At 49.4% G+C, this 14551-nt stretch overlaps 1 protein-coding gene across 1 annotated transcript in view; it reads left to right on the top strand.

The window, feature by feature from the left end:
- The window catches only part of IGFBPL1 (insulin like growth factor binding protein like 1), a 13657-nt gene extending 268 nt beyond the window's left edge, over nucleotides 1-13389 (top strand). Inside the window, 5 exon segments of the mRNA XM_023727334.1 lie at nucleotides 1-164; nucleotides 9760-9869; nucleotides 11235-11351; nucleotides 13215-13322; nucleotides 13324-13389. The exon segment at nucleotides 1-164 is cut by the window's left edge and continues 100 nt beyond it. Of these exon segments, the coding sequence (XP_023583102.1) occupies nucleotides 1-164; nucleotides 9760-9869; nucleotides 11235-11351; nucleotides 13215-13322; nucleotides 13324-13389 (565 nt within the window).
- Nucleotides 13390-14551: the final 1162 nt, after the last annotated feature.

The following is a 14551-nucleotide window of genomic DNA, read 5'->3' on the forward strand; positions in this document are numbered from 1 at the left end:
GCCCGAGGGCACCGGGCTCTGCGTGTGCGCGCAGCGCGGCGTTGTTTGCGGCTCCGACGGCCGCTCCTACCCCAGTGTTTGCGCGCTGCGTTTGCGCGCCCGGCACGCGCCCCGCGCGCAGCTGGGCCACCTGCACAAGGCGCGCGACGGCCCCTGCGAGTTTGGTGAGTTCGTCTGGGGTGGGTGGAGAAGGCCAGACCGTACAGGTCTGGACAGCGCCGCCTGGGCCTCACTTTCCCCCTTGGAATCAGTATTTCTAGGTTCTTTCTTTGCTCTGGGAGACAGGAATGAGACTCCACGTCCTGGACCTTCCGTTACTAGTTGGAGACACTGGTCACAGAGCAGGTTAGAATTTTGGTGACCCTTAAGTACCTGATGGCACAGTTGTTTTCAAGTGTCACATGTTTGCCCCAGCGAGACTTCGAGTTTCTGGGGGGTTCCACGGCGTCTTACCGAATTCAGTGTCCCTTGGTGGGCGCCTGGCCTGGGCTGGGGTGTGTTGTTTGAATGGAGAGGGAGGGAAGATAAGCGTGATACAAGAGGAGTTCCAGACTGGGTCACAGGAGTCACAAGGCCAGAGCACCAGGACATAGGTGATAGAGGCTTGGGGCTCAGCTGGCGGACCTGAGGGAGCATCCACCCAGAATAGGTAAGACCTTTGGAGACCTAAGCTCAGAAAAGATTATGGTGCCATCAGGGGCAGACAGGTTCTGTGGGCCTTCCAAACCAGAAACCAAACCTGTTACCATCAAGTCATTTCTGACTCATAGCAACCCTATAGGACAGAACAGAACTGCCCCAAAGAGTTTCCAGGGAGTGGCTGGTGGATTCAAACTGCCAACCTTTTGGTTAGCAGCCGTAGCTCTTAACCACTGCGCCACCAGGGCTCCTTATGGGCTTTAGACATATATAATTTGGAAGGCACCACTATAAGTAAAGGAATAGGGAATTAAGAATTTTTATTTTATGAATTGCTTTCTTAAAATCACTGTAAAGCTGTCTCTGCGTCCCATCTTTTCCCACCCTCTATAGGTAATTTAAAAAAAGAAAACAAATATAAACCAAAAGACCTTAAATATAAGGCTGTCCAGCCAAGTGCTCTGTTTCGATGGCTCCCTGAGCATGGGTGCGGGCTGCCCATTAGGTTTTAGAGAACTGCCCCTGTCTGTGCTGCCTTTAGGGGGCAGTGTAGAGTTCAGGGAGAGTGAGCATGTGGCCAGTGAGTCCAAGGGAGCCTGGGGTTCAGACATCTGGGGAAGAATTCTGGCCTGGGCCGGGAGACTTCCTTAGTCCAGACTTGAAGACCTAAGTCAGTGCAATGACTTCAGCTCCAACTAGGAAGCCTGGTTGAGGGTCGGGGGGGGAAGCTTTTCTAGGCTGCAGGACCCTCTGTGGATGTTGACATACAGACCTGGCTCACTGGAACCTTTTGCTCTAAGAAGAATCTAGTTTTATTTCCCCCAAGCATTCTAGGTACATCTACTGAGTCCAGGAGACCAGATGGGATTTTGGAGATGGGGCAGGAATCCTCCTGTTGTGGGAAACAAAAACAATGCATGTCTCATCGAGGCTGCCTGAGCACTGGGACGCCACTGTTGGCCGTTCCTGGTTGGTGCTGTTAGTGGAGGAGAGAGCTGGCTGGTGCTTCTGGTGCTGCTGCCGATTCCCTGTGTGACCTTGGGACAATGCCTTCCCCTCTCTGGGCCGTGTCAGCCCTATGGAGCTGTGTTGAAGTCCCTTCCACTTTGAACCTTTGTTTCTGCCTTGTGGCATTTAAACAGTTCATTCTCTCCTTCCTTCTTTTTGTTCCCGTCACAAAGCGTTTTACAATCTGCTTTCCTCAGCAGTTAATTCACAGGCTGGTCTCTTTGTCTCCAGGCAGGTAACACTCTCAGACCTGCATGCAGGAGACTTAAGAAATGCTGGCCAGGTCTCAGAGTCCCCGGAATCTGGAATCTGTACGGTGCTCCTGGTCTCAGATAATATCTCCCTGGAGTGTTACTCTGTTTCCAGGAAAAAGACACCTTAAAGACATTTAGACCAAATCTGTTAGTATGCAGAGAAGGAGACTGAGACCCAGCGAGGGCAGGGGACTTGTCCAGGTTGACTGCAGAGCCTGGCCAGCTCCCAGGTCCCCGACACCCTCCCCAGCGATTTTTTGGGACAGGACTTGATCGTTCTAAGTCAGGCGGATGGTGGTTGCCATGGTTACCAGAGTGAGGCCAGATGGCAGATAGAAACCCCATACCCCTAACTCATTGAAAATTACCAAATGACAAGTAAAGGTGACAGCCCCTTCACTCTTATCTGTGGGCTTGGAGGCCCACCCCAGGCGCAGGCCCCGGGAGTAAAGATGTACATGGGCCAAACGGAGGCAATTCAGAAGCTGCTTTTAATGATCCCATTAGTGACAGGCACCAGGCCTCCTGGAGTTCAGCTTCCTGCCAGAATCTGTCATCCGATGCGGACCTGGCCGTTGTTTTCCTGCAGCTGCTTCTTCTGAGATGCATTGTGTGGGCCCTGCTCTCTTGTGTCCTGGTAAAACACGAAGGTACGGGACAGGGGCGTCTCTTCCTAGCCAAGGCAGCCCTTCATTCTGTGCTGCCCCAGCGCCAGCCTTGGTTCAGACGACGCAGCGGGAGCAGTTTTTAACAATGCCCCCTGGGGCCCTGGTGGAAGGAAAACAGACAGTCAGAGCAGCAGCTGTTCTGCTTCAATATTGGTAATAAAATCCTCCTCCTCTGCTCCTTACTGACTCCTTCAATGAGCGAGCACCATGCCTTTAAGGGAATGAGGCCTCGGTAAATATTTATTAGGTTACTTGCAGTGTCGGGAAGTGTCCTTACACGTTCCTCTGAGCAGGATTTGGAAACAGTGTTTGAGCCTAAATGATGACCTTTCCTGCTATGCCCTGAAACACCCCAAAATGCCTAGTAATGAGAGTACAGGTAGTCCCCAATTTACGTTGGGGTTCTGTTCCAGCGACTCCTTCGTAATTAGGTTCTGATGTAAGTCGAATACCTCCTTTTTTAAAAAGTTTTTATTATTATTGCCTTTTATTATCAGTATCTGTATAAACCCTGTCCTTTATTTGTCGTTGGAGGTTGGAAACATTACATATAAACTTACGGATATATTTTAATACATACGTACATAAAAAATAAACAAATCATTAAAAAACAGTCGTAAGTGTGGTTTGTTGTAACTCAGATACGTTGTAAGTTGGGGACTACCTATAATCATTTGATCAACACACATTTATTGAAGACCCACTATGTTACTGTGCGTGAATAGTTCTTTCCTGCTGGAAATCGCGTTTGCATGCATCTTGTCACTTGATTTTTACAACTACCCTGGCCAGCTCTCACTCCCATTTAATAGAGGGAAAACTGAGCCCTGGAGAAAGCAGTTCCCCAGGGCCACACACTAGTTCCTGGCTAAGGTGGGCTGTGACGTGGGTTTTCCTGGCTCTTTTCAGACTGGTGCCATGCATCTCTAGCCTGCTGACAGTCTGATTATAAAGGGGCCGAAAATTGACTGGGATTTGTGTGACAGCTTGAGTCTTGAGGATTTCCCAGTCTGGATCAACCTTTCTGTTTGTCCCGATGGCTTGTTGCTTGTCCCTCTACTTAGCACTAAGTGATGGCTCCTGGTGATTCAGTGGTAGGGTTCTCGCCCTCCGTGCAGGAAGCTCAGGTTTGATTCCCAGCCAGTCCACCTCATGTGCAGCCACCACCCATTTGTCAGTGGAGGCTTACGTGTTGCCATGATGTTGAACAGGTTTTAATGGACTATGAGCTTCTAGATTAAGATGGACTAGGAAGAAAGGCCTGGCGATCTACTTCCAAAAACATCAGCCAGTGAAAGCTTTATGGATCCCAGCAGTCCAGTCCTGTTGTGGATGTGGTTACCATGAGTCAGGGGCCGAGTTGATGGCAGCTAACAGCAACAACAAGATGGCTCCTGAGAGGGGTAGGGATAGCCTCATGTAAGGGGAAGCACTGGAGAGGAGCTTTGAAGATGGGGAGAAGATCCTAGGCTGGGACGGGGTGGGAGTCCGAGCCTGAGTGGAGGCGTGGTGTGAGGGCCTGTGGCGGGCATGAACAGTGGGCCCTCTGTGCAGCTGCCCAGTGGGATGGTTGGAGGAGATGAGGTCCCAGAGTAGTCTGGGGCAGGGTCATCAGAGGCCTTAAATGCCAGGCTAAGGGGTGAGACTTCATTCTGTACTAAATTATTGGTTCGGTTTCTCACCTGTAAGATACACAGTCTTATTTAATTATTGTTAATAGTATTATTGTTGTTAGTGTAATTGCTTTAAAAGGCTGGGTTGCTTCGTGTGTGCACCCCAGACTGTGCATTGGGCAAAGGTTGGAGCTGGATCCTGCAGACAGCGAGTCAGTGACGTGTTTGGAATGTTAAATTAGGTAGGAGCAGGGTCCTGTGCCAGGGCCCACGGGGGTATTGAGCCCCAGCAGCTTCAATATGTTCTTGAGATCCTGAATTCTTAGAGAATTCACCACGGTTGAAATTCCATCTCCACTTAGAAGCCTGGGGCTGTGCTAGGCGCGTGTTACCAGGTAACCAGGAGAGGCAGTGAACGCCACTTTGTGAGAGGGACAAAGAAGGGGGCCTCGTGCTCAAAAGCCTTTCACTCCGAGGGAGGGGGTTTGAGACGCAGGCTGCGGGGAGCAGGATTAAGCTGTTTCGTTTCACATTGCAACGTGACTATTAGCATAAATTATCAGGGCCGTTCAGTGCGTTGATTATTAAACTCTTTGGTCGTACGCTTTTTAACACAAGCAGATGGAGTCCTGGGGGATGACTTGTGATAGTCTTTCTTTCCCTAGCACCATTAACTTTAAAGAAATCTCAGAGGCATTTGGGAAGATTTTTCATCCCAGCCTTCAAGGGCCAGTGTAGTTCACAGAGTGGGGGACTGATCCCCGCACACTATAATAATCATATCGATCCCTTCATTTGCGCAGAGCTGCACAGTTAACGCAGTCACAGCGTTATCTCCCTTCGCCCTGGAGGATGAGGGGCAGTGGCCAGTGTCTTCATTTGTACATAAGGAGGAAATGGTTAGTAACTTGCCCAAGCTCTTGGGGTTTGCAACTGGACCCCAGGCATCTGAGCCTCCCTCCGTCCTATTATGCCCACCCCACCGTGCTGCCTCCTGGGACAGTGCACACCTGTGTTACCTGCCAGTCACCCTTTGGATGGATGGATTCATGTGGTCCTATCACTTCCAGGACTGTTGTTGGCACCAGCAGAAGGAAGCAAGTATTTAGCAAGGAAGAGCTAGAGAGATGAAGCTGGCACATAGGGAGACTGGAATGACAGGGAGCTATCCTCCCCCTTGTCAAACCAGCTGCTGTCCAGTCAGTTCTGACTCATGGCCACACTTGTGTGTCAGAGTAGAGCTGTGCTCCGTAGGGTTTTCAGTGGCTGATTCTTCAGAAGTAGATTACCAGGCCTTTCTTCCGAGGTACCTCTGGGTGGACTCGAACCTCCAACTTTTCAGTTAGCAGCTGAGTGTGTTAACCATTTGCACCGCCCACGGACACGCCCTCTTGTCAAGGGCAGGTAGAAAGGAAAGCCCTGGTTCTTCTGGGAGTGTTGTGGCCCCAAAACAGTAATGTGAGAGACTGTGTCCTGGGCTGGCCAGTGTGAGGGCTGTGGGTGATGGCCTCTGGGTCCTCTAAGCAGGGACAACCACTGGCCCCTCACACCAGAGGCCGGAAGAGGGCCTGGAGCATGCAAGCAGCTTATAGGAGACTACACTTTGTAAGGGATCCTGACCCCCACCCCACCCCCGCCCTGGTCATTGGGTCCTCACAACAGCCTGAGGGTGTATGGTGGGAGGGGGGCACAGACTCCTGTGCCTATTTTAAATAAGAAGAAACTGAGGCCCAAGTCACAGCACTGGGATGTGGCAGAGACCAGATTTGAACCTGGGATCCCCTACCTCAGCCTGTCCCGCTGTCCCTCTTGCCTGTGATGTCAGGACATCAAGTATCCCAGCTCCACGCTCAAGTGTATCCATGTCCCCTTGGGGACACTGGGCTGGGAATTCCCTGCTAGGCTCAGGGGTACATCATCTATCTCACGTGGGTCTTATTCCCTGGGTTTGGTATTTGGGGCATTTCATCTCCAAGGAGCTGATCTCTTATTCTAGAATGGAATCCATGCAGACAACAAATATTTCACTTAAAAAAGCATTACTTTAAGTCAGCGTGGAAGTTAATGGAATCAGGGGGCCTGGGATTGTGTCCCAGCTCCATCAGGCACTTCAGTTTTCGGAGTCTTGGTTTCCTCATCTGTAGGATGGAGATAAAAGCACCTACGTCGCAGGGCTGGTGTGAGGATTAAAGGAATAATGTGGAAATGTCCTCTGAGGAGAAGGCATGGTGGAGTAGGGCAGTTATTAAGAAGAGCACAGGTCTGGGGCCAGACCCCTGGGCTCATAGCCTTGCCCCACCATGGAAGGCTGGCTAATCCTGGGTAGAGGACACGTGGGGATACAATGGCTAAATGTTCAGCTGCTAACCAAAAGGTTGGCAGTTCCAACTCACCTAGCAGCTCCGTGGAAGAAAGACCTGGCAATCTGTTCCCATAAAGATTACAGCCTAGAAAACCCTTTGGGACAGTTCTGCTCTGTCATATGAGGTTGATATGAGTCAAAAATGGACTCGACAGCCCCTGAGAAGAAGAACAACAACCCTGGATAGCTTCCCCATCTTGCAAGATTGCTGGGGAGTTAAATGGTTAATACCTGTAAGCAAGAGAAGAGTGCTGAGCACACAGCAAGCACTCAGTAAGTGTTAGCTGGTGGCATTATTGCAGTTATTACTATTACTAGTATAATTGTAGACTGTAAGGAGCTACTGTGGACAAAAATGTTTTAAATTTAAAAACAGGTGTGTTAAAATTTAAAAAAAAAGATCATTACAACAGCAGCACAAGGGAGTTTTTTAAGATAACAGGACTGGTGTACATCTGGGTTAGGATGGCGGTTACATGACTATGCATTTGTCAAAACGTGTAGAACTGCACACCAAAAAGAGGCCATTGTGCTGTATGTAAATTTAAAAATTAAAAATCTCATCTTAACATTGAAAGCAGGGGTCTCTTTTGTAATAGAAAAGATATTTTCTGCCAGGAAGTCAGTGACAAAGACAGTGTTTCCCAGACAGTTTTTCTTAATTGTAGTTATTGAAAGAGAGGGAGAGGGAAAGGCAGGGAGAGAGAGAAAGATGAAATGTGATTTACTGGTTTATTCAGTTAGGCCTGAAAGGGATTGATGAAATCTCATTTAAAATTTATGACTTTACACCAATGGAAGTAAAACACGTTGATTGAGTGTCCCTTTGGAATCCAGAAAGGGCTGTGGTGGAAAATGTGGCTCTGATTGTTCCCAAAGCGAGCCATTCGAGGACCGGTTTGGGCTCTGGTGGAGGCTGCCTGCAGCGCCTGTACGGCTGATGAGATGCCGGCAGGAAGATGTGAATAAATTAGACTCTTTGTCATCACAGATGGGCTCCCGCGGGAGAGCATGGGTTTTGTGATTCTTGTGGCAGTAGGGTATAAGCTGGGGCGCATTGGGCATTGTTACAAGTCTAAGACCTCGGTGCATTATGGGGGCTTTGGCTATTCTTGGGGGATAGCGGTGTGGTCCTTGGGAAGACAGTCAGCTGGTCACAGTGGAAGGAGTTGGGCTGATCAGGTGGGGGCAGAGAGAGCAGCCTGGGGATGGGGAGGACAGCCTCTGTATTCAACTTCCTGGAGGGTTGTCTGGGTACCAGGAGGATGTGGGGGCTACACAGGGCAGCCCTGGGCTCAACAGGTGGGAGTTACCGGGAGGTGGATCTCAGCCCCACATAAGAATAAACTTTCTCACTAACAGAGCCCTCCAGGAATGGAAGGGCCTGGCTCCGAGGTAGTGAGCTTTCTGTCACTGGAGGTAATACAAGTGGAGGCTGGATGAGCATGTGACAGACAGGCATAGGGTCTTGGAGAGTTGGGATGCCAGAGGGGCTCTCCAGTTTGAGACTCTGGCACGAAGACAATTTCCCAGAGGTTTTTATTGTTGTTTTTTTTTTTTTTTTTTTTTTGGCACCAGCTTGGTAGGGTCACTTCCCAGTCTGTGTGGAGGGGCCAGACTCATCTCATTTCTTCAGCCTTCAGCTTTGTGCCTTTGGGTGTGGTTTGCCCCTGCCCCTTCTCCTCTCTGTCTCATTGAAGCCTAGCCCAGGTGGCAAGGGCCCTTTTCCTCTCCAGGACAGGCCTGTGGAAGGCAGCAGGCATGGCCTTGAATCACCAGGCAGAGCTCCCCAGAGTTGTAGACTGCAGTTTGATGACCCAGGAATAAATGTGTTTGTGCTTTTATTTGTCATGTGCTGCTTCACCCAGCCAGCTGGTTAGCAGTCCTGCTGTTGACCTTACTTCCACATCATGTTAGCTTAAATCCTCTTTCACTATCATTGCACAGTTAGATTAGCTCAGCAACCCTGTGAAGCAGGGGTAATTGTCCCCATTTCACAGATGAGGAAGTCTGAATTGAGAGCATTGCCTTTGTCAGGCCTCCCATCGCACCTTCCCCAGGACACTGTGGAGCTGGCTGCCAGAGTGGCCTGAGTTTGCATTCTACCACAGGGTGAGACAGGTGTCAACACCTGGGCTGCAAGGCAGACTGTGACTCAGCGGCTCAGAGGCACAGACCACCTGTTCCTGGACAAGGCCTTGCAGGATGGGTGAGATAGCCACTGGGGAGGCAGGGGTAGGGGACAGCAGGGTGCATCCAGGCAGAGAGAAGGCAGGGCCATGTGGGCATGTATAGTGGGGTCTTGAATGTCAGGCAAAGGCAGCTGGACTGGACTGTGCTGGTCCAAGTGTGCACAGAATAGATGCGGGCATAGAGAGGGAGGCCGAGTGTGTGGAGTATGAGCTTAAGATTTCTCAACTTGGATGCCCGTTTATCCCGGCCAGAGAGCCCACACCCTCCCTCCCTTCTGTAATGTTCTGCAGCCTAGAGCCACCCCTGCCTAATTCCCCAGGTCAGCCTGGCTCCACATCCTCAGTCCCTTTGCTGGTTTCTGTGTCTGAAGATCTGCCCTTGGTTAGGGGGGTTGGGGGGAGGCTGGCAGGGTGCCCTGTGGAGTCAGTGCATCTGTGATATGCAAATGTTCGTCTTTAATGGACCACAGGGGTCCCTGCCCAGGGCAAGTACAGCTGTTCTCACTGTGCTATTCTTTGAGACCCGCCCCCACCCCCCATCCCCATGTGGGAGGAGAAAAGGCCATCTGCTGGAAGACTTTGCCATTGGTGAAATGACACCAGCCCCTCTCAGAGTCTGCTGCCACAGTGCTGAGTGGAGACTGTAAGCAGATGGCAGCCAGGTTGTGGAAGGAGCCCTGGGAGGGAGTATGAGGGGACAAGCTCTGCCAGACCTCAATGGGCCCCCATTTTCCTGTTGGTAAAACAAAGGTGATGGATTCGAAAACCTGTAGACATCCTTCCAGGTCTTCGGAGAACTCTCCCCTGTGATTCCTTGGCCAAGAGTATGTTCTTTATGTGTGGGGGGTTTCATCAGCTGCCGCTCCCCTCACCACTTCAGGGCCGGGAAGGAGGCTTCTGCACAGTGAGAGCGTGAAAACACTCTGATGTTCCGTGTCTCAGCAGGCAGGGCGATTTTAGACTGAGGTGGGGTGCTCAGAAGCTGGCAAGGTAAAGGGTGTGTTCCTTGTCTTCTTCTCCCAGCTCCTGTGGTCATCGTTCCACCCCGGAGTGTTCACAACGTCACCGGGGCACAGGTGTACCTGTCCTGTGAGGTGAGGGCTGTGCCTGCCCCAGTCATCACATGGAGGAAGGTATTTCTATCCAAGAACCCACGCGTGAGTGCACGCGTGTGTGTGTGTGTATGTGTGTGTAGAGAGAGAGAGAGAGAACCAGATAGACAAACATGGATAGTGAATGTTTTTTTTTTTTTTTAAGTGTGTTTGTGTGTATATCTTTATATGTGGGTCAGAGGATTAAAGAAGGATACCTTATATATTACTCCTCTGCTTCCAGGTTTATGCCTCAAAACTTTTACCTCAAAGCTGTCCCCAAAAAGGGAGACGTGCATTCTTTCCTGTGCCATTTGCTCCCTTGATCACTTACCTGTTGCTGTCGAGTCGACTCTGACTCATAGCAACCCTGTAGGACAGAGCAGAACTGCCCCATAGAGTTTCCAAGGAGATCCTGGGGGATTCGAACTGCTAACTTTTTTTTTGGTTAGCAGTCATAGCACTTAACCACTATGCCACCAGGGTTTCTCTTGACCACCTAGGCACCCAGGAAGTTCTGCTGTTTATCTAGTCAAATAGCTACAGTGACGTTAGAACCTACTTCACTGAAGAGCTGGGTTTTAGAAAGACCTGGCTGGTGGCGGAAGACGCATTCCTATTGCAGAAATAAATCTTCCTGCATGTCCATTTCTGAGTGACTGAAATGGATTTCAACATATGTTTTCATCCCCTTATTGCAGCAGCCCCTTGGAGGGCTCTCGAATTCTGAACTGCTGTAGGGTCGCTGTGAGTCGGAATCGACTCGATGGCAACAGTTTTGCTTTTTCTTGGTTTTGGGAGTTTTCAAATCTTCGCAGTCCAGCAGGGGGTGCTGTCTATACCTACTTTTAGGAATAAAAAGAGACAAATCCTTTTAATGGAAATAAGACGTTCTAGAGTTTTGGCAAGGATCCCTGGTGGCACAAGGGTTAAGTGCTTGGCTGCTAACTGAAAGGTTGTCAGTTCAAACCCACCAGCGGCTCCACGGGAGAAAAGACCTGGCAGTCTGCTCCTGTAAAAGGTTAAAAAAACTGAAACCAAGCCCATTGCTGTCAAGTCGATTATGACTCATAGCGACCCTATAGGACAGAGTAGAACTACCCCACAGAGTTTCCAAGGAGTGGCTGGTGGATTCAAACTGCAGACCTTTTGGTTAGCAGCTGTAGCTCTTAACCACTGTGCCACCAGGGCTCCCTGTAAAGGTTATAGCTTAGTGAACCCCTCGGGGCAGTTCTGCTCTGTCCTGCAGGGATTCTATGAGTTGGAATGAACTCGCTGGCAAACAACAACAATAAGGTTTTAGCCTTTAAGTCAGTAGAAGGATAAGGGTGGTGACAATGTCTTTGAGGCAGTCCTTATCAAGAAATACTTTTTCTAACCCGCTCCTGGTTTTTCTGCTTTCTGTAGGTCATGCAGTCTCCTGAGGGCACACAGGTGCTGGAGGAGTTGCCTGGGGACCATGTCAATATAGCTGTCCAGGTGCAGGGAGGCCCTTCTGATCACGAGGCCACGACCTGGATTTTGGTGGGTGTCTTGTCTGTTTAGGATTATTGATATTATCGACTGACAGCCAGTCACCAGTTGCTGTCAGGTTGATTCTGGCTCAAGGCGACCCCACATGTGTCAGAGTAGAATTGTTCTCCATTGGATTTTCATTGCTGATTTTTTTGGAAGCCGATCGCCAGACCTTTCTTCTGAGGTACCTCTGGGTGGACTCAAACCACCAGTCTTTCAGTTAGCAGCCAAGCACGTTAACCATCCTTTATATTTCTATACCATGTAACAATTTTCAAAGCTGTTTTTATCTGTTTCTCATTGAGCCCCATATTAGCTGTGAAGTAGGCAGAAAGGTTGTGTATCCCCTGGGAAGATAAGTGATACGCTCTGGTAGGCCAAATAATAGCCCCCCAAAGATGTCCATGTCCTAGTCCCTGGAACCTGTGACTATGCTGTTACATGACAAGGGAAAGTTCAGGTTGCGGATGGAATTAAGGTTGCTAATCAGCTGACCTTAAGATAAAAAGATTATCCTGGGTTATCCAGATAGGTCCAGTGTAATCACAAGAGTCCCTTAAATGGAGAAGAGGGAGGCCGAAGGGTCAGAGGCAGAGGGATGTAGAGGGATGCGATGTGAGAAGGACTCAGCCAGCATTGCTGGCTTTGCAGATAGAGGAAGGGGCCACAAGACAAGGAATGCAGGTGGCCTTTAGAAGCTGGAAAAGGCGAGAAACGGATTCTCCCCTCAAACCTCCAGAAGAAAGGCAGCCGTGACTTTAGCCCAGTGACACCCATTCGAGACCTCTGACCTCCAGAACTGTAGATGATAAATTTGTAGTGTTTAAAACCACTAAGTTTGTGATAATTTGTTACGGCAGCAATAGGAAAGGAATACGCCTGCCTAAGACCACATGACTGGTAAAGAGGGAGACAGCACATTCTATCCCCCTCCAGGGCTCCCTTATGCCACGTGCAGCTTGTTTGCTAACATGAGGGAACACCAGGTGGTGGGAAAGCAATGGCGTGAGGAGATTGGGTTCATGGTGGGCTAGTCACTCATGTTGTGGCAGCTTCTACTGCCACAGTTGTAAAAAGGGGGCTCGGACTGGACAGTGTCCGAGGGCCCTTGTGACCCTAACAGTCTGTGATTTACCTGCACATCACCTGTAAATGAAGACTGTAATATTCACCCTTTACCCACAATTGCCGCGAGTTCAAATGAGATGGCGTGCATGAACCCTCGCCGTAGTCTCTACGGTGATTCACAATTGATAGAAGCTGTTACAGCAAGAGAAGGCAAGAGGTCTGCATTGCGGAGAGTGTGAGGACAGGGTGCTCTCTCTGGTTGTCTTCTTCGTTGTCACCCACATCTCTTTTCCACCCAGCTGAGAAGCTTGGAGTGCCACTGGGTCTGTGGCTTTTTCAAAGAAAGCACATCTTCCCCCCATTTTCATACAAGGAAAGACGGGGGGAAGGCTATCTCCAATGTTATTTTGTAAAGGCTGTCTCCATGAGGAGTATTTTTGGGTCATTCTTTAGTCAGTAGACTTCAGTTTTTTTAAAATTGAATTTGCAGTGTTTTTCTTATAATCTGTACCTATTACCTTCAAAAGTGGACCAAATAACTCACAGTAAAAGGCAGGAGTACAGAGGAATTGTTAACACGAAACCCACAATACAGAAGATGCCCTTAAAGAAGATAGCTGAGAAGAAAATTGAACTCTGTGCTTCTTGGCGGCCAAGGCAAGACAAGAAATAGGGTGCGCTGTATCTTATTCTGGAAAAGAATAAGTTCAGATGTATCATTGGGACTAAATAAAGAGTTAATTTTTGTGTGCCACATAACTATATAAACTTGCCTGTTCTTTCTCTTGCCTGTTTTATTTCTAGATCAACCCACTGAGAAAGGAAGACGAAGGAGTGTACCAGTGCCATTCGGCCAACACGGTTGGGGAGGCCCAGTCCCACGGCGTGGTGACAATCACAGAACTGAGTGAGTAACTACAAAACCCCCCACCTCCCAGCTCCAGGTGACCCACGTGATGGAGTAAAGTACATGCCTTAAGTCATTTTAATATTTATATACAAGTCGTAAGAGATTTGCAGTGGCTTATGAGATATGTAATGAAAAATAGATAAATCAAGGAAACCAGAGGGAGTAGGAACATATTAAGATGAGAAGGCAGAATCTGCAGTATGTCCTGCACAGATATCACTCTGGGCTTCCTTGCATACAAAGTCAAAAGTTGTAAACATCCTGGGTGTCCATAAAATGAAAGAGATAATTTTTTATGGTTCTGAGGCTGAAGAGAGTATTTCCTCTGGGTCCTCTAGAGAGGGCACCAAATGATGTAGCAGACAGCATCATCGTGACGGCATCTGTGTGGAAACATCCCTGCAAACAAGTCAGTCTGAGTGGCATTTGTCTGTCCCCAGGCTCTGCCTTGGTGGACAGTTCCAGGGCTTGCTGTCTTTAGGTCTTGCCTTCCGATCCCCAACACTGCATGCTGCTCAGCAGCACATCTCAAAGAAGGGTGGGGACAGAAAGAGTCTCGAGGTCTCCTCTGGCCAGGTGGCTCTTTGTTCTCCTAGGCACGTGGGTGAGAGCTAGGTAGCATCTGTCCCCTGCACAGTGGGACTGTGAACTGGGAAATGAATGAATCGCTTCATCAGCCAGCCTGCGCTGCATAACAACTCCTAAGCCTTGCTAGCTCACAACCACACAAGTTTATAGTTCTTGCTCACGTTCCATGTGGGAGTTCCAGGCTGGCTGTGGCTCTGCCCCACTTGTCTTCGCATTCCAGGGCCCAGCCGAAGGAGCAGCCCTGATGTGGGACGTCCCCATTCTTGTGGCAGATGGAAGAGCAAGAGGCGAGCCTATCACATGATCTCATTTGCAATTTCTGCTCAGATGTGGTGTACGTCGGGTTCCTTGTAGTCCTTTAGCCAAAGCAAGTCACCTAGCCACACCCAGAGTCGATGGAGTTGGGGGACGTGTCCTCCTCCCAGGGATGTGAGATCCTCTTACAGGAACAGAAGGAGTGAAGAATCGTGAACAGTCACCGTCACCAAGGCCAACCAACAACTTTTGTCATAGAGCTGGAAAAATTAGAAGGAAGTTTGATAGGGTTGATTAAAAGCAGAAGGATTTTGCTGTGATTTTAATCCTACTGTCCGTCTGGCCACTGTTAGTTGCATGCCCTCTGTGTGCACAGCCTTACACTGGG

This window comes from Trichechus manatus, unplaced genomic scaffold (genome assembly GCF_000243295.1).
Source record: "Trichechus manatus latirostris isolate Lorelei unplaced genomic scaffold, TriManLat1.0 scaffold00016, whole genome shotgun sequence".
In the NCBI taxonomy this organism is placed as follows: Eukaryota; Metazoa; Chordata; class Mammalia; order Sirenia; family Trichechidae; genus Trichechus; species Trichechus manatus.